The 19,585-nt window shown below is 22.7% G+C and overlaps 7 protein-coding genes across 7 annotated transcripts; 4 read left to right on the forward strand and 3 right to left on the reverse strand. All coding sequences in view use genetic code 6, as the record gives it.

Moving 5' to 3' along the window:
- Positions 1–89: 89 nt before the first annotated feature.
- Positions 90–3,554, reverse strand: TTHERM_00697400 (cyclic nucleotide-binding domain protein; the record flags this gene model as incomplete). Its single annotated transcript, XM_001025647.2, has 8 exons — positions 90–1,092; positions 1,194–1,897; positions 2,042–2,161; positions 2,213–2,323; positions 2,371–2,567; positions 2,637–2,729; positions 2,798–3,175; positions 3,227–3,554. 8 exons carry the CDS (start codon positions 3,552–3,554, stop codon positions 90–92), a joined length of 2,934 nt encoding a protein of 977 aa, XP_001025647.2.
- A 593-nt stretch (positions 3,555–4,147) lies between these two features.
- TTHERM_00697390 (ankyrin domain protein) lies at positions 4,148–5,101 on the reverse strand (the record flags this gene model as incomplete). Its single annotated transcript, XM_001025646.2, has 4 exons — positions 4,148–4,422; positions 4,530–4,707; positions 4,764–4,816; positions 4,879–5,101. The coding sequence occupies 4 exons, from the start codon at positions 5,099–5,101 to the stop codon at positions 4,148–4,150; spliced, it is 729 nt and encodes a 242-aa protein (XP_001025646.2).
- Positions 5,102–6,104: 1,003 nt separating this feature from the next.
- On the forward strand, positions 6,105–10,125 carry TTHERM_00697380 (hypothetical protein; the record flags this gene model as incomplete). Its single annotated transcript, XM_001025645.3, has 4 exons — positions 6,105–8,333; positions 8,387–9,611; positions 9,696–9,827; positions 9,878–10,125. Exons 1-4 carry the CDS (start codon positions 6,210–6,212, stop codon positions 10,123–10,125), a joined length of 3,729 nt encoding a protein of 1,242 aa, XP_001025645.2. The 5' UTR covers positions 6,105–6,209.
- Positions 10,126–11,095: 970 nt separating this feature from the next.
- Positions 11,096–12,625, forward strand: TTHERM_00697370 (transmembrane protein, putative; the record flags this gene model as incomplete). Its single annotated transcript, XM_001025644.3, has 4 exons — positions 11,096–11,289; positions 11,550–11,805; positions 12,232–12,397; positions 12,486–12,625. 4 exons carry the CDS (start codon positions 11,096–11,098, stop codon positions 12,623–12,625), a joined length of 756 nt encoding a protein of 251 aa, XP_001025644.1.
- A 679-nt stretch (positions 12,626–13,304) lies between these two features.
- On the forward strand, positions 13,305–13,859 carry TTHERM_000697299 (hypothetical protein; the record flags this gene model as incomplete). The annotated part of the gene is made up of 4 exons (XM_012800467.1): positions 13,305–13,314; positions 13,411–13,538; positions 13,659–13,670; positions 13,770–13,859. The coding sequence occupies 4 exons, from the start codon at positions 13,305–13,307 to the stop codon at positions 13,857–13,859; spliced, it is 240 nt and encodes a 79-aa protein (XP_012655921.1).
- A 650-nt stretch (positions 13,860–14,509) lies between these two features.
- On the reverse strand, positions 14,510–15,838 carry TTHERM_00697300 (scramblase; the record flags this gene model as incomplete). Its single annotated transcript, XM_001025641.3, has 5 exons — positions 15,614–15,838; positions 15,429–15,532; positions 15,229–15,330; positions 14,891–15,137; positions 14,510–14,683 (listed from the first exon to the last, which is right to left on the reverse strand). Exons 1-5 carry the CDS (start codon positions 15,764–15,766, stop codon positions 14,510–14,512), a joined length of 780 nt encoding a protein of 259 aa, XP_001025641.1. The 5' UTR covers positions 15,767–15,838.
- Positions 15,839–17,372: 1,534 nt separating this feature from the next.
- TTHERM_00697290 (trichocyst matrix protein T1-B, putative) lies at positions 17,373–18,959 on the forward strand (the record flags this gene model as incomplete). Its single annotated transcript, XM_001025640.3, has 2 exons — positions 17,373–17,843; positions 18,306–18,959. 2 exons carry the CDS (start codon positions 17,373–17,375, stop codon positions 18,957–18,959), a joined length of 1,125 nt encoding a protein of 374 aa, XP_001025640.2.
- Positions 18,960–19,585: the final 626 nt, after the last annotated feature.

The raw sequence follows: 19,585 nt of genomic DNA on the forward strand, positions 1-19,585 counted from the left end.
TATTTTAATTTACTTTGGAATTAATTTAAATTTTATTTTATTGTGGTAATTATTAAAATAAATTAAGTTTTTATTAAAAATTTTATTTCTCATGAAGAATTTTGCATTAGGTTTGCTTTTTGTATTAATGAGGATTTCTTTTTTTAGTGTTGAGCCTTTATATTTTGAGTTTTTTACTCGATAGCTTTTTCAAAAGCTCTAAAGTCAGCAAATTTATATCTGTCTGTTTTTTTACTTTGAATTTTGGCTAGATCCATGTTTTTTATAAATGAAAAGAACCTATTCATTATTTCTTTTTTAGTTTCCTTAGAAACTGTACCTTTTTCAGATTTTGCTTATATTGCTAATTATATTGACTCTAGTTTTTATTTTAGTTGTCTATATCCATCCATATTGTTGATCACTTTTATAGCAGACTATTAGATGTTTTACTTCTTTTATCTTTCTTGCTGTTAAACATTCTCCATTTCGATTAATAGTTTGTGGTGTTTTTCTATAGAACTTTATTCTTTTTCTAATTTTAGCTTTTCATGAAATAAATCCATTCTTTTTTTTATATCATCATATTGAGATGTTTATTCTTAGTTTTTAGTGCCATAAAATTAATCACATTTTAAAAGATTATCTGAACCGACTTAAATTGAATCTGCACCATCTATTTTAGTAATTACTTCTAATTTATCTCTGTCATCTCCTTCAAGCTGACTGTAAAATGAGTTTGTTTGAATAAAAGAATCTGCCTAAAAATCTTCTGTATAACATTTTGCAAAAGGTTAAATTTCTGTTGAGTTTTAATCACTTTTTGAATCTTAATTTAGGTTTTTTTGAATTAAGCTATTTGATATTCTATTCGTGAACTAGGATTTTTTATTTGATGAATAATAGTATTTTATTTAGGGTAATATAGGCAATTTATTGCTTGATAAAGAATTTTTTAAACTTTTTTATTCAGTTTCGTTAGATAGCTATTGAGACTAAATTGAAGGTTTTGTTTCTATTACAGACTTATTTTTAATTAAATTTTAATTTAATTTTTGAATGTTTTAATCCTGTAACTTAATAAATTCATTTTTTTAATTTTCTTATTAAGTGCTTTTGTAGATAAATTAAAAAAATAATTAAAAATTATTTGTTAAAAAAAATTGAATTATTTTAAAAATAAAAAAATATTTTTATAATAAATTTAAATTTACTTCAAACTTAAAGAAAGAGGTCTTATTTATTGTTTTTGATGATCTGTGTGATTATTTTATTAAATGTGGTCATTTTCAGAAGCAATATTAAAACTTTGGTCAATTTGCGATAAATAAGGATTGTTTTAACTAAATGAACTTTTTGTTTTTTTTAGTTAATTTTCAAAATCCTTTTATTTAGGAGAATTTAAGTCAAGGTTATTACTTAAGGCACCTGTTCTAAAAGATAACTCTGAAAATTATTTCTTAAGATTTAATTAGTTAGGCATATTTTCATTTAATCTTTGTTCTTTACCCTCAAATTAGCTTTAAATCATTAAATTTGATGCAATAGAAGTTGAGTTGTTTAGTTTTCTTTTTTTGTCATCATTAAAAATAGATTAATTTGTATTAATTGCATATTTTGACAAACCAATTTAGCTTAATTGGCTTTAACTTTATTAGTTTACAGATGAATTTAACAATGATTGCTACTATTTTAACTAATCTTATTGATTCAGACACAAGCTTTAATTTTCCTTGATATTAACTTTACTATTATTCAATCCTCTAGAATTAAACATAATATTTTATAAAACACTTGGGAGCTTAACTGATGTATTTTTTGTATAATGAAGAATTTTGTCATAAAACTGTTTATCATAAGAATTTTATAAAAGCAAATGAGAATTTTACTCATTCATATCTTTAAACTTTTCATCGTGCTATTCGTATAATTAACTATGAATTTTTCTATCTTATACTAATCTTTTTTTCAGGAAATTTTTTTGATGGTAGTAAATTTTTCTAATAAAATCCTAAAAATATTCATTACTATAAGAAATATAACTAAGCAAAATTTTAATTACATTTGATGATATTGCATAAAGCTCACCTTAACTACTGATGCATTTAACAGCATATTATCTAGTAGTCTTCTAAAGTATCTCCATATGACCAAAAAATTACCCTGAAGATAATATAGAAATCTTTTATTAAATATATTAATTAAATTAATTGATATTTTAAACTCATGTTACAGCAATTTCTTTTTAAATCCTGCCATGGTAGTTACGAAAACTTAAAGGCATTTAAACGTCCTCATAGTATTAAACATCTTTTTTGTCTTTAATTTATTGAGATTTTATAATCTATTATAAAAAAATGTAATATTTAATTTCTAAACTGACTTTTTTACCTAAAATTCTCCTGATTTGATAATATAGAAGAAATCAGATGTATCATTCTATTTATATACTACATGATCTCTCTTCATTTATTTATTTTAACAATATAAAAATATAGTTCTCAATTCATTCTCATCTAAACCTTCAAATAGTTTACACTTTGAAAAGTTAGCTATATTTTAATCTAGTTTACCTTACTCTTTGTCCTCTTTATAGTTAGTTAGAAAAAAAAATATTTTAAATGTTTCTAATGTACATTTATAAAGTTTATCCTTACTTAAAATGTTTTAAAAATCTTCTTTTACTAAGTAAGCATAGTATGTAAGCTCTTTGCTAATGATGGTTGCTGCCCTTAAAGAGCCTTTTGTTCCTATTTATAAATATTAAGTATTTTATAGCTTTTTAATTACTAATTTATTTGTAATGTTTGTTTGCTACCTTTTAATAGAGCTAATTCTCCAAATGAATCTCCTGTCTTTAACTCTTTGACTTCTTATAAAATTGGCTGAAGCAATACCTTTTCTTCAAAATCTTCATTCTTTCTCTCTAAAACATCTATATGGATTTCATTATGATAAGAAATTTTCTACTCAGTTGAATTTCTATGTATGCTATTCATAACCATAAGTTTATTTGTAGCCTTTTAGAAGATGGCTTAATTTTTTTCTTTGTGATTTTGATTTGGAGATATTTAAAGCTTATTATAATCTACGCTTAATTCTGCCTTTTTTTGACCATCTTCTATTGATGTATAGGTTTTAATATTTACTCCAACGCTGCCCTTCATTATTATGTAAAAAGCATCTCCTCTATCACCTTTTTTGATATAAAATAAATTTGCTTTCTACTTTGAAATTTTAATTCTACCTTGCTTGAATAATGTTTAACCAGGTTAAGTGCATTTATATCTTAAACAAGAGCAACAAATTTCAGCCGTTTCCTTCCCATAATCTTATGCCAGTTCTTTAAAAAATTTGATTTGCATCATCGCCCTAAAGATCATATAGTTTTCATGGTTCGTCCTCTTATTTGGTATTTTCTTCAAATAGTTGAGTGCTTGCTTTTTTAATTGATCGCTATTAAAACAATAGAAATTTGTAAATTATTTTACATCAAAATCGTTTGCTGTTTAATCCATTTGAATTTTAACAGGAGAAATAATAGGTGACTCACTACCATCATAGATTTTACTCATGAATGTGATTTTTCCCTAAAAAACTATAAGTAGAATTTTGATCTTTGATAGTTAAAAATTTTAATTATTTAATTGAATATTTTAATTGAAGAGAAGTATTAATTGTTTATATGATTATTTTTTATTTATTTACATCATTATTTCACTCAATAGTATATTAATATTATAAAGGTCTATTAAAACTATTAATTAAAGTTTATCTAAGAATAAAAATATTCATTTAGTTATGATAATTAATAATATAAAAATATTTTAAATATTAAGTTAATAAGTAAAAGCTATCATATATAAAATACGTCTTTATTTTATTTAAATTAGGTATATGACTTTATTTATCAAACAACATATAAATTAAAATAAAGAAATTGGTTGGCTAATACCGCCTTTTGTGAAAATAAACTAAGTTAACTAACATGCCAATACTTGCAATCATAAAGCAATAATATTTGTTATTTATTTTATAGAAATTATGCTAAGTTTTATAATAAGTTGAGTTGAAAATTTAATTTTTAATTTTTAGAAAAACCAACAATTTAAAACTCATTTTAAATTTTTACATAAAATTTATTGTAAAATAAAATAATTATGATTCCTCAAAATTTTTCATCTTCATCTATAATTATAGTATTTTCTTAATTATTTTATTCGATTTTAATAGAATTTTCATTTTTAAAATGGCTTCTTAATAAATTTAGAACATTAATTTGATCAAATTTTTCTGCTTTATCAAAGGAATTTTCCCCTTTATAATCTGCAAGATATGGATCAGCTCCTTTTTCTATTAAATCTTATACCATTTAGTATCTACCAAGTGCACAAGCTTTCATCAAAGGAGTCCATTAATTTTTATCTCTTCTATTAACATCAGCTAATTTCATATAAAAAAAAGTAGAAATATAAAAAATTTTGTGATTAAATAGATTTTATATAAAACAAAAATGGATTAGATAAACTATTTAACTAAATTTTAAATACCATGGAAAATAAGACATAGTTTAAACATTTCTTTTCTATTACTAACCACAGTCTCATGAAGAAAAGTATGCCCAGCTTATGATATACAAATATCATCAGGATGCAATTAATTTGAAGAAAGTAAGTCCTTCAATGTACGCAATTTATTTTCTCTAATAATTCTCCAATACTGAGTATCCTAATTAAAGAATGTTTAAATTTTATTTTAAAATAAATATAAAAAAAGAATCTTACTATAGGGTCTTCTTTTATGTCAAAATTAGGTAAAAATATTTCCTAAAAGCTGTCTATCATTTAATAGTAAATAACGAATTAAAAGTACAAATAAAGGCTTATTTACAAAAACTACCTTTAATCAATTGAAATAATTTCATTTTTTGCTAAATTATCTATTTAAAATGATTTTTCTTGATAATAATTTTATTATATCTAATATTTTTAGGCACTGTTTATTTAAAAATATAAGTGATGATTGATAAAAATAAATATATTTATTTAATATTTTTAGATTTCTAAAAGCTTCTAATAATTTTCTAAAGATATCGTTTCTTAATTAAATGATTGATATACATACATATATTTATTAAATTTAAGAAAATAATAAATCAGCCACAATGATAAAAATTATTTTTCAATTCATTTTATTACTTTATCGACCTAAAACCATTTAATTTGTATGATTTCATATCTGTAAAAGCTAAATCATAAAAATATAAAATTATATAAACAGACTGCAATCAATAAAAATTTCTTTTATAATAATATATAAAAATTATTAATTACCTTTAAAGTGAGTGTCATGAGTATTTCAAAAAATAAAAAAATATTTTAACTTTTCTTAAATTTAGATTAAGTTTGTTTTAAAAATATAATAAATATTTTATAATTTACTGAATTAAATAAAATTTTATTATTTTTAGGTTTTTTATAAGAAATTTATATTATCATCATTAATTATACGTATATTAATTTGAATTAATATTTAAATTTATTTAAAATTGTTGAGAATAAAAATTAATTTTTAAACAAACTTTTAATAAAGTTCTATAGATAATAAAAAAGCATTCTGAATAAATATAAAATATATTAATGCTCTAGCTAGTATTCAATAAATCTACCCAAATTCTAATTGTTCCTTATTTTTTATTTTCAGTGGTTCTAAATATTTTTGGTAAGGTTAATTTGAACATATTATATGTAAATTGGAATTAAAAATTTTTTCAAAATTAATACAAGTTAAAGAAAATTAACGTAAAGATAAACAAAATGATATTATCTAAAGACAAATTTTAATTTTTTTTAGGAATTCCGTCTTTATTTTGTTTAATATTTTGATTTTAAATTATGGGAACATGTAAATTTTTGAAAAAAAATTTTGAAATGAGTTATTAAACTCAAATTAATTATAAATGGATATTCATTAGTAAAATTTGCATAAGTACAGAATTTAATTAAAATTCTAAGGATTTAGTTGATAATTTTTATGGAATTACATACAATTATTACTAATACCTTTCTATGTGATACAAAATATATCAATAATTAAAGCTAATTTTTCATATAAAATTTTAAATTCTGCTATTTGAATTATTAACGAACTAAAAAAGATTTACAACCTTTACTTTGAAAATACGGATAGATAAATAGAAATATAAATTTATTGTTTTTTAATTAATTAAAATGAAAAACAGCAAATAATAGCTTAAAGACCTTGTGGAAGAATAGCGAATGGCTGAAGTTAAAGATAGGCCATAGATATTATAAAGGTCTAAGCAGATTATGGAGTAAAACAGATTAAGTGAAATACCTGCTTATGCCAGATTATATTACTTGCATAAAAAGGATGGAGCTGGAAAGGAAAACATTGATCATAGTAACTAAAGTGGGAGTCTTTACAGAGGAATTATGTCTTTTATTACAAATATTGCTAATCCTTAGGAGAAATATTATAAAAGCAAGGATAATTATGAGCAGATTCGAAATTAAATAAGAGAAAGAGAGTCAAAAGAAAATACCTTCAAACCAGCAATTCACCAAAAATCAAAAAGTCTTGTCCGAAACGAGAAAGTGGAGGTAATTTTATACAAAGATGCTAAGCGACGTCTAGAAAAATAAAGAAAAGAATCCAAGAAACGCTCTAATTCTTGCAATTCCGGTAAGATTTCTTCAATGAGTGAGATTATTTTGGTACATAAATTTACCAAAGAGTTCTATTAAGTTTGTTAGCAATTAAATCTTTAAGATAAAGATAGCTTCGATTTAAATAATGTTTTTGAGCTTTTAATCAAGCTAAGATTTATAAAATACTATTACGAATAAGATGGCCCTGTAATTGAAAACGAAAAGCGCTTAGTTTATCTCCTTTGGTCTTTGATTGGAGGGGAAAGATTTGGGAAAATCAAGAAAGAGAATTTGGTCATATTTTTACTATGCGTTTTAGGATTAGGGTTAAATAGGAAAGTTAATGATAAAGAAATTGAGTTGATAATGAAGAATAATTTACAATAAATGATTGAAAATAATTAAAATTATTAGGGCAACTTCTCTGGCCTAGCAAGCTAACTATTTAATGGCAGTAATATTCTCAATAATCCATCTTAAAGAATTTAAACAGAACCTAATGGTGCGAATAGGATGAATGGAGATGATCATTATAATCCATAGAGTCCTACACCTCACAAGTTAATAACTGCAGCATAATAAATAAATAGTGGGTGCTATGATGTGAGCAGTAGCAATTCGAAATCCAATAATCCTAATTTGAGTAATCCTTTTTTCGCTACCTTCTAAAATCTCTTTAATTAAAATACAAATAATCTTCATCCTACTATTTAATCTTGTAATTCTGTAATTAAAACAAAAACTTCGTTAGATGTTAACAAAGACTCAAACAGCCATACTAACATAAGTTTCTAAGTTATTGGTGGTGGAGCAAAACACTCTCTTTCTAGCTAAAAATTACCTTAAGTAGGAAATACAATTGAATAATTTAGAATATAAGAAATGCCTGAAGCAGAAAATGAGTAATAAAAATTGAATACTAACTTTGGATCTGACAAAAAGAATGGTATCAGTGTTCAGACACATTCAAATATTTTTAATCATGAAATTAGCAAATCAATATACAACATTCAGCTAGGATACTTCGAAGAAGATACAAATTTATGGATTCTGGGTTTGGATGATAAAAGAGTAATTCACTAAGCATTTGAAGTTCTTTACCGTAACAGACTTGCTTATGAAGAATTAAAAAACAATAAATACGATTGGGAGTATTCTTTCTAGCCATAACTTACTACAAACAGTATTTAATTAGCTAATAGGTAAAGAGAGAAAGTTCTAACTGAAGCAGCCCATCTCTTAGAGACTTAGCAAATTAAAATGAAAATACCAGAAGATGGTAAAATTTGTCATTAATAGCTTTTGGTGTTACAAAAAATGGCAAATGATCTCAATATAAAAAAGAAGAAGGAAGTCTTGGATTAGCAATAGCTTCAAGAGTGCAGTTTCTATCCTTAAATTAACACGTTTAAAATGAATACTTTACCTGATATTGGATAACCAGAAAAGGGAAACAATTAAAATACAAATATATATGACCTAGCTTCAGCAGTATTAGGGACTGATAACTAAATTAATTCAAGACCTCGTCTAACTACTGTCTAATCAAGTGATAGAGGTGTAAAAAAAACAGAAGAACTCTACCAAATGCCTAATCCTAAATAACACAGAAGAGATAAAACAAGAGAAGAGATAGAATATGAAAAAGTTTGTGATGAGTGCACTTTCCATCCAGAAATAACAGTAAGTTTAATTTTTATTTTTTAAATATCTAAAACTTTATTTAAAATACTAAGAAAAAAAAGAGAGTGTATAAGCAAGAGCAGCTTTATGCTAAAAATATTGATAAGACTATTGATAGGTTAAGGAATGCATATAAAGAAAAAGAATAAATTACCATAGCAAAGAAAAAAGGCCACACAAGACATTCTTTAGGTGGTATAAGTGATTTTAAGCCAGAGAGTACTAAGCATTCTAAAATGTCAAATAAAAATAGCGTGAGTAACTTGACTCATCTAAGATCACCATCAAATTTGACAAGTTAAACTAATAACAAACCTCCAATCCCTTCTTCTACTTCAAATAGAAACATCATGAAAAATTTAAATAATTTAAGTGGATAATTTTAATTTGACTAGAGCAATACATAAGTAGTTAACTATGATTAAATTAAACATAGTAATAGTAGTAATAACTTACATAAGCAAAATAATGATAATAATCTAAACTATAGCAATAACAGCAGTTTTAATTAAAGAGCGCAGAACAACTTCTTCTAAGACAAAAAAATGAATAACAAATCAGATCAAAATTTGAGGGTTAATATGTAAATGGAATAATATCAACAATAGTAATAGTAGTAATTGCAGTAAACGTAGCATTAGCAATTTTAATTTTAAAATTAATAACAATAACAATAACTAAATCAAACACAAAACTTATAATAGCAAATATATGAATAGCCAGAGCTACAAGAAAGCAAATAATAATAATTATTCCAAAATTAAATTCAATAACAGTAATAGCAACAATAAAAATAACAATATATATAGTAATAATAGTAATTGCAATAAATTCAGTAATTTAATTCTTCAGAAAGCTCAAACAACTCTTAAAAAAATAATCAGTATTCTTCTTATAGCAGTAGTGAGAGCTAATCAAATAATAGAAATTATTATTAATAGACATAACTTTCTCCAGTTAATAACTTTAACAATTAAAATATGTTCTAATAAAAATAGATAGCTGATTCGTAACAGCCTTAATCTAGTTAGGCTATGAATATTTAAGAACTATATGTATAAAGCTAGTCTTAGTAATAATCTCAATAAAAAATAAAAAATCCATCATAAACAACAAGCTAATAGTCAAACAATTCAATTTCCTAAGATCCATCTTCTGTAAACTAAACATATCATGATAGAGTTAATAGTACTGGTAACTAAAATTAAAATTAATTAATTCCAGATTAATCTTTTTCATAAACACCCAACAAAAGTGCTACTTCAAGTTTGTCATTACGTAATAAATTTTAAATATTACAGTTTATTAATTTTTTATTTTTTTATTTAAAAATAATTACTAAAAATTTTAATTTTAATTTAGATGTTAAATCAGAAGAAAAAGTTCCTCTACTTTTTGTTGATGTTAACCTTGGTCTTGGTAGAATTGAAAGAATTGTGGTTTATGAAGGAGACAAATCAGAGGATTTAGCTAACAAGTTTGCATTAGTTCATAGTAAATATTAATATTAAAAAATATAATTAATTAGTTGATTAATTAAATAGATTTGGACACCGTGACAAAACAAAAGTTCAAAGAACTATTAGACAATTAAATTGCTGGTTTATTAAGTAGGATTGATGAAGAGGAAATGCTTAGCTATGAAAGTGAATCACAAAACCATTCTGCAATTCATTAGCATCATTATTATTTCTAAAATTACAATAGCAACGGATCAAATTATCAAATGAAGTAATCCTCCTCTCTATAAAATACATAAAATTAAAACTAAAACAACTCCTAGCATATTTGATAGAATCTTTCATTTTTCTTATAAAACAATTCTGTTGAATTAAAAATTTTTAATTTATATAAAATAAGTAAAAACTCAATAAATTAATCTAAATTTTATTATAAAATATAGTTAATAATAATTAAAATAACTTGATTGTAGATATTATATTTAATCACTTTTTATAAATTTTGTAAGTAAAATTAAAATTCTTTAATTATCATTAGTTGTTTATTAACAGCATTAATTCATTTTTTTCTAAATTATTTTCTAAAAATTTTAAAATTATTATTTTTGTTTAGAATTATTAATTTTTTGAGTGTAATTTATAAATAAAATGGAAAAATGTATTTTTGATTTTACAAACTAAGAAATATTTTATTTAAAATTAGAAGTTTTAATTAAAATTTAAATTCTAATTTATCAATTTAAAAGATATATTTTTTTTTTTGAAAAGTTTATTAAATTAATTAAGATTAAGTTAAAAAAAGAATAATAAATAAACAATAATTATTTCAAATATTTAATTAGAATTAAAATAATTTAAAATTTAATTTTATATAATTATCTAATAAAACTAGTTATTAAAAGATATTATTATTTAATATCATAATAATCATTTATTTACAAAATAGTATTTTGTAAATTTTAACAAATATCTATGATTTTATATAAGATAGCTTTGAGAAATCTAACAATTTAACAAAAAATGATTGATAATATCATGCAAAAAATTTTGTACATAATAAAATTAATAAGAATAGTTTATATGAAAATCTTATATTTATGCATGCAGATAGTCAGGAATAAGCCAGAAGAAATAAAGGAATAATAAATTAAGAAAGCAATCTATAAATCTATTTAATTAAATGCTTTCATTTTATCTAATAAATAAAGTAAATAAATTAATATATATTGATTTTAGTTTCAATAAAAAGAGAAACAAATAAAGAAAGAGAAGTATATAAATAGATAGATTCATATTAGCAAAATGATTGCTCGTAGATTGTTCAAGAGAAGTTTATATTATATTCCTAGAGCTGGATTTGGCGGTGGTGATATTAGACATAAATTCAGTAATGAAATTACTGATGATGATTATGATTATTAAAGAGCTATGCACGTTAAGCCTCCCAAAGAAGAAAGTCTTTTTTAACTCACTAACATCTTATCTAGTGTTCCTGTGTAATTAATTTAGTTAAAATAGCATATATTTGAATCTCTTAGATATTTCGAAGCAAGATAGCAAAGCTAATTACTAGTTATATCAAATATTAAGCTTTTAAAAAATGAAATTCATGTTAATTATGATGATAGTTTTATTCAGCTATTTTAATTTTCTATGATTTACTTCATTTTTTAAATGAAAAATCTTGCATTCAATATTTGATCAATATTATTCATAAAATATAATTACAAGAAAAAAATATTTTTTGTAAAATTAGCTTCAAGACCCGCTTCTTCTTAGACTTTATCGCAAGAAATTTAGATACAAACAGTGCAGTAAGCACTTCTGATTTTGTTGCTCCTCCTAGAGTCCATGAAAATAGCTTTTTTGTTTATCACTCCAGAGAACTTGGCAACGTTATTCGTAAATACAGATCTCTCGAATCAATCGTTTTACCAGGTGCTCTTCTCACCTTTACTTATCCTTTATTTGCTGCTTTTGTTGCAATCCCTTCCTACTATTTCATGTTCAATGTAATTAAAATTAATGATCAGTTAATTTGTTTAAGAATAGCTTAAAATTAGTAAAAGTTTTAGAATTTTGCAATTATGATACTTAAGAATAAAAAATTTATTTGAGATTGAATATTCAGAAAATAAATAAACGAAAATGTAATTCAATTTGCTTATTGTATCTGTTTTTGAATAAGTTAGCTAGAAAAATACACAATCTATTTTTGATAAATAGCCTCATGGATTTGTTAGTTATATAATAGCATTTAGATTTAAAAATAGATTGATTTTATTGTTAAGTTAAGAAAAAAGATACGATATTTATTTAAGAGCAAAAGAATATTTTTGATATGAAATTTTAAATTCAGCTTATAAAGAAATATTATATAATATGCATGGAATATTGTATGTAATAAGATAATTATTAAATCTATTTTATTTCTATAGGCTAAAATCTATGAAATGTCCAGAAGATTTGTTGTCAGAATGGATGTCCTCCCTCACCTTGAAATGATCAGTGTCTAAAGAATTGGTGCCTTCGGTATTCTTTATACTAAGCTTCATAGAATTCAAGACCTTGAATACGTTCCTTTTGATTAAGTTAAAGAATAAGGTATTATTTAATATTTTAGAAATAGAATATGAACGAATTTTTTAATTTTACTTGAAAAACATTTTTTTTTAATATTATTAAATTTTAGAAAATTACTTATGGGCTATTGGTGGTCACGGTGTTGATAATTAGTTAATTTTTAAAGATAGATCTACTGGTGAATTCTTTTATTTCGAAAGATAGGGTGTCTGGGATGCTAAAGGTCTTAATCATCCTCTTCTTAACTGAAATGTAATAAACTGAGCCAATAAAGGAATGAATATTTCTTCAATAATTAATTTATAATTTACCTTATCATTTGTTTGTTGATAGCTTTATTAAACACCATAGCAAACATTAAACAAATATAATTAACTCCAGCAAATAAATGATATGATAATTGAATGAGAGTCTATCTTTTTTCAAAAGTATTATTTCCTAACCGTATTTGTGTGTATCTTTCTGTCTTTAACACAATATTCTACTCTTAATTTGTAATTCAATTCAAACAAATTTCTCTAAATATAAAAAAAATAATTCTTGATATTTAAAATATTTATGAATGATTAAATCATTATTCCTTAAAAATAATAAAAATATGAAGAAAAAATAATAAAAATATTTTTAAAATGAAAAGAATTGCATTTCTTTTTTCAATTTTAATAAATTAGATTTTACAAAAAATGTTAGATTAAATTTTTGAGCAGTATTTTTTTTTAATATGATAAAAAAATTCGTCAGCTGCAGGATTCGAACCTGCGCGGGTAAACCCAATGGATTTCAAGTCCACCTCCTTAACCACTCGGACAAACTGACTCAACTGATAGAAAGAGTTTTATTTTTATAATCCGTATTTAAACTATATTTATTTACCTAAAAATGATTGATTATTAATTTTAAAGAAATTATTTTTCTGCTTATTAATTACATGGTTAAAAGTAAATATAAAGTTTTAAAAAAATTTTATATATAAATTATATCATATTAAAACTATTTGCTAATTATTTCATATTAATTACACCTTATTTTTAAAGTTATCATCTACGATAAAAATGATAAAAAATTCGTCAGCTGCAGGATTCGAACCTGCGCGGGTAAACCCAATGGATTTCAAGTCCACCTCCTTAACCACTCGGACAAACTGACTCAACTGATAGAAATAGTACTATTTTTATAATCCTTATTTAAATAATATTATTTAAAAAACCTTAATCAAATTTTGAAATAAATGAAATTGGTGAATGTAAAAAAATTAACATTTTCGTCAATTATATAAAAATAGAAAACATTATAGGTATAAGTAATGATTCATATAAAATGAGATTAAAACTATTTATTGTATCAATACTATTTTTTGTTTTTTTTTAAAGTTATCATTCCTAATATAAAAAAGTTAAAAAATTCGTCAGCTGCAGGATTCGAACCTGCGCGGGTAAACCCAATGGATTTCAAGTCCACCTCCTTAACCACTCGGACAAACTGACTCAACTGATAGAAAGACCATTATTTTTAAAATCCATATTTAAATAAAATTTCTTTTGTAAAAAACCATTCTAATTTTACAAATAAAAATAATTATTTTTACAAAATTAATATATTTATATTTGAATTGAATAACTAAGATTAAGAATTGATTCAATCAATTATTTTATTACTAGAATATATTTAAATTTTAAATTAATATATTTTGATTTATTTTAATCAAATTTAAATTATTTGTTATATTTATAAAATTACTATTTTTTTTATTTTTTAAAAGTTATCTATCATCCCAAATATAAAAATGATAAAAAATTCGTCAGCTGCAGGATTCGAACCTGCGCGGGTAAACCCAATGGATTTCAAGTCCACCTCCTTAACCACTCGGACAAACTGACTTACATGTCAATTATCCTTTAATTATTCTTCACTTTATGTTGAATGAGAGAGAGAGTTAATAAAGGCGATTAATTATTGAGCAATCTAATTTACTTTCATTCATTAGAAAATTTAATGATTTTAATTTTTAAAATTGTAGTAATGAAGATTATATTAAAAATGGAATAATAATTAAAACTAATAAACTCAATATATAACAGATAGATAGATAAAATAATGTTAAATTTTTATAGAATAAATATTAATTTATTTATATCAATAACCATTTTATTAATTTTTTTGTTAAGGAGTTTCTTCGAAATAAGAGTAGTTTATTAAAAGAGCTGTAGCAGTAAGTAAAGCTTTGTCTTCCACTGAGGCATTAGGTGGGAAGACAACTGAGAAGTTATCTAAATTAGTAATGCAAGCTTTAAGGCATCCTGGACTTCTCTATATTAATTAAAAATATTAAATTAAGTATCTTAACCTTAAATTTTTTTGAATAACAAAGATATTTAATAGCTTATTTTGTTTTTTGTTGAGAGATAAAAAGATATCTCTTAATTTTAAACACACACATATTATCTACTCTAACAAATTTAATTTTAGCAGGTATTTTTTTTTGTATAATTTTAGGCAAAAAAATATTAAATTTACCTTGATGAGATTTGATAAGACAGTGCCATCAGGACTTTTAACATCAAAGTAAACAGTTTGGCATGATTCACAAGGCCATGGACGACATAAAACACCACATTAACAGCATGAGCCTTCAACAATAAATTTCAGGTTATGAGCTCTGTCATAAACGTGAACACCTAAATCACAACAGTAAAAAGGATTTACAACTTTACCTGCATATAAATTTTAACCGTTGTCAACAACATTTACTTCAACTTCAGGTCTTTTTATATTTATTATATATAATTATTATAAATCTATTTACTAATAAAAGCCATCATTAATTATTAAAAATTATTTAAATGTGCTTTTACCTATTACAACAAAGGCAAGTACATCTGAAGCTTCTATGCATTTATAGGAATGGACCACTATTATAGCTATTAACTTGAATATCATATGATCTGCAACTAGCTCTATTTTTTAATGTAAAAAATTAATATCCTATTTGGATGAATAGTTTCTTGATTATTAAGTGTTTATTGAATAAAATATTAATCAAACTAATTTTTACGGCAAGCAAACTCTTTAACAACACTCAGAATGTTCTTTACTTTAGAATAAGGGAATTTCACCTGCTTGATTGCCATATACATCAGCTGGGAAAACTTAAAAATTCTATTTTTTAGAATATACATTTAATAAAAAATTCTAATATGAGAACTATATTTAGCTAAAATAGCTAGTTAAAAATATTACACAGGGCATGTTAATACCACAAATGACTTCAAGAGGTTGTAAGTCTTCTTTAAGGAAAACACCAGGAAGGTTTTAGAATTTTTGGAACCCACTCATCATTAAGAATTAGTAGGAGTCATTACCATTTTAGTTAGGAGCAAGGGGATTATACATTTTTTAGTAATATTGAATGAAGTATACTTTATTTTATTTAAGATAATTATTAATTAGTATATTTGGTATAGAGTGAGATAATATTTAAAGGTATATTCTTTAATTATTTAATTAATAAATTGAAAATATTTGTTTAATAATTTTACATGTAGAAATCACAAGGGATGGATATTAATTTTGTGATTGATATTTGATCAAATTTTTTTTTTAGATTGGGTAGTAATCTTTTTTTCTGGTCAAATGCTTATACAAAGTAATTACTTTAATACAAAAAAATGTAAACATATTTATTCAAATAAATTATGGTGAATCAATTTGTAACAACCTTATAATTTACATTGTAAGTAAGTTTACTTTGGTTTTATGTACTAAATTCAAGAATTTAGATTTCAAATCAAAAAGCATATTACTAAAAGTTTTAAATAATTTGAAGTAAATAGAAAAAATCAAATTATTTAGGAGATAAAATTATTTAATCTCGAAAAACTATTACTTTATGCATACATTTTAATATAGATAGGATACTCATAAAAATCTCAGGTATAAATAAATAAAAAATCTTACATATTTAATCAAGTAAATAGGGAGAAAAATTATTTATTCATGAAAACTTAATATTGATCGAAATACTACTCATAAAATTTTAGACAGTTAAGCTAATAAAAAGGCTTATAAATTTGATAAAGTTGAAATATTGTCTATTTTAATATAAAAAAATTAAGGATTAACATTATACATAATAATTTGGAAATGTTACACATAAAATATATATTTCTTTAAAAATTTAGAAAAATCTTGTTTTTAAATTTTTCAAGATATTATTCAACTTTATACACAATAAAAATTTATAAATTTGGTTTCTTTTATCATTTTAATCAACTTTAGGACAAGATTTTTGGTTAAGATAAATAAAAGGATCTAAATAAAAAGGAATAGAAATTATTTTATTTTCTCACAAAGAAAATAAAAAAAACTTTAATTTGTTTATATTTTGAAAAATTTTCAAATTATTTTTACTTTAATTCAAGCTGTAAACATGTAAATAAATATACATATATTGATGATTTAAATCTTAAGAAATCATATTTTTTTTAATTTTAAATCATCTTGAAAAATACATAAAAAATATTGAATTTCCTGAAAAAATATTTTTATAAAAGTTAAATTATAGACAAAATAAGCATCTTTTGCTTAGATAAATAATTTAATTTATTATCATACTGCTTTAATCAGAGGTTATAATAAAAGTAATACAATTTTACAATAAACAAAATAATATCCTTTTATGAAAGAAAGAATCACAAAAATTATTTTTATCCGTTTTAAATTTTTTTTGGTTAAAATTTAAAATTAGTAGAATCAAAATAGAATAAATATTATTTTTCATGTATTTCTATATTTTAAAGCTTAATTGCTATTAAAATGTAAATTTAATTATTTAGATAAATGAATTTAATCAAAATTTAACAAAGTATTTTTTTTTATCGTTTTTAGTCATTAATTTAGTAATTAATCAAAGATTAAAGGATTTATACAATTACTTTGCTTTGTTGGTAAAATAATTAATAGCAAAAACGAAAATTGTATAGACTAGAAAAATATTATAATGAGACTAAGAGCTTTTATACTTTTAGTAGTTTTAATTGGGACTGCTATGGCAGTGACAATGAAAACAAAATTAAACTCTCCTTAAGCAAAGGCTATTGAAAATTTGAGAAACGCCAAGCATTCATGGAGTAAACTTGTTTTAAATTTGGCTGAATTGCATATGATGATGACTGATTCTAGCTATGATGATTTGGAATAAGTATTAAATGACTTAATTTAAGATCTAAGTGATAAATCTTAAAGATATCAAAACAATTATAATGAAGAAACCTCAGCTCATAACGAAGCAGTTAGCCGCTTTAATTCTGAAATTTCTTCCGCAAATAGTGATATAGCTTCAACAACATCTTTATTAAATGATGTTTTATATCCAAAGAAGCATGATCTTGAAATTACAATAGCAAGCTAAGAATAAGACATAGATGATTCATAATCATACATTGATAAAATTACAAGTGATAGAGAGGAGGTATCTTTTATAAAAATTTTCAAAAACATATAAATTTTTTTTTAATGAAATGATAACAAAACAAAAACGACATTTAACACTTTGTTTAATCAAAGTTTTCTTAAATAGCTTTCAAAATATTAAGTTAGCAAAAACTCAAATGAAAATTTTCAATAATAAAGACCTATTCAATAGACTAATATTTTATGAGGATATTTAGTTGCTTGAGTTAGATGATAAGATTTATCTTTTGAATTAAAATATTAAATACTCCATCAATAAATTATTGATAATAAATTTATTTGGAATGCAATTATACGATTATAAATAGGTCTTTTAATAAAAATAATACTATTGCTTCTTATATAAAAATCAATTCATATAAATATTTGAAATTTTAATATAAAAGTGGATTTAAATTATTATACTTGAAACATATATACATGTAGAATTTTTAAAATTTTAATTTAATTAAATAAATAGTCTCATAATAAATGGAGTGAAAGAGTTGAGGATCACAATTCAGCTGTAATAGCAATAGAAGATGCAGAAAAGATTTTAAATTAGCTTTTGTATGGTGATCCAGTTTCTATGATCTAGGTTTAAGCATCAAAAAATGCTTTAATAAAAATTGAAAAGCAACTTAGTAAGAAAATAGATTCTTCTTTAGCTAAGGCTCTAGTTGATTTAGCTACAAAGGAATATGCTAACTAAGAGACTGTTCGTAAGGTGTTAGATATGCTTGAATAAATCAAAATAAGTATTTAAAACTCTCTAGTAAGTGAAAATTCTAATGAAAACAGAGAATAATCAGATTTTGAAAAGAATTTAGAAATAACAAATGAGCATATTTATAACGTTTCAAACTCTCTTGCTACTAATAAGAATGACTCAGATAATACTAACAATACCATATAGCAAAATGAAGCTTTTCTAACATTAAGAAAAGAAGACTTAACAAGAGCCACAAGTGATTTAGAAGCAGAGTAACAACATTTCTAATAGATTACAAACAACTTCAATGATATAATTGACTAAATTAATACTGAATTAGACTCATGTCATTAAGCTTTAGCTGTTATAGAAAATGGTACATTTGCAAATTTCATTTAAGAAAAGTTCCATAACATATAGTGAAAAATTCAGTCCATAAAAATTTTACAAATTTAAAGAATGCTATTGGTTTAAAATATTTGTTTGTAGAATTTATAAGATAGATTTTAAGTTTGTGTTTGTTATAATAAGATTTAAATTTATTGAAATTTTATTCCTTATTATATTATTTGATAGTGTATTATTTGCATAATAAATATCATAGCATTAAACAGAATGAAAAATTTTATTTTTTAAAAAGATAATTTAATTTTTTTTAAGCTTCAATATTTTAATAAATATTGATAATGATTCATAAATTTTTCACTTTTAAATGATTTGAGAACCAAATTTTTTGTTTAATTAATTAAGTATTAATTATTTTTGATAAAAAAAGTATTTTATTTTATTATATAGCAGTATGATTTTGCTTCATCTTTAATTTTATTTTGCAGATTGATTTTTTAAATTTAAGAAATTGGTATTATTTAAGATAAGATCATTTTATAATTTAAGATATTCAAAAATGGTATGAATTTTGTAATAAATTTTAATCTTGAGATTTCTTCAGTCAATAAAATAAGTTTAATTTTACTGATATTAATTAATACTTCGAATAAATAACATTATAATTTTAAGTTAGAAAACAATAAAATATAAATAGATTGATA

This window comes from Tetrahymena thermophila (genome assembly GCF_000189635.1).
Source record: "Tetrahymena thermophila SB210 genomic scaffold scf_8254187, whole genome shotgun sequence".
Lineage (NCBI taxonomy): Eukaryota > Ciliophora > Oligohymenophorea > Hymenostomatida > Tetrahymenidae > Tetrahymena > Tetrahymena thermophila.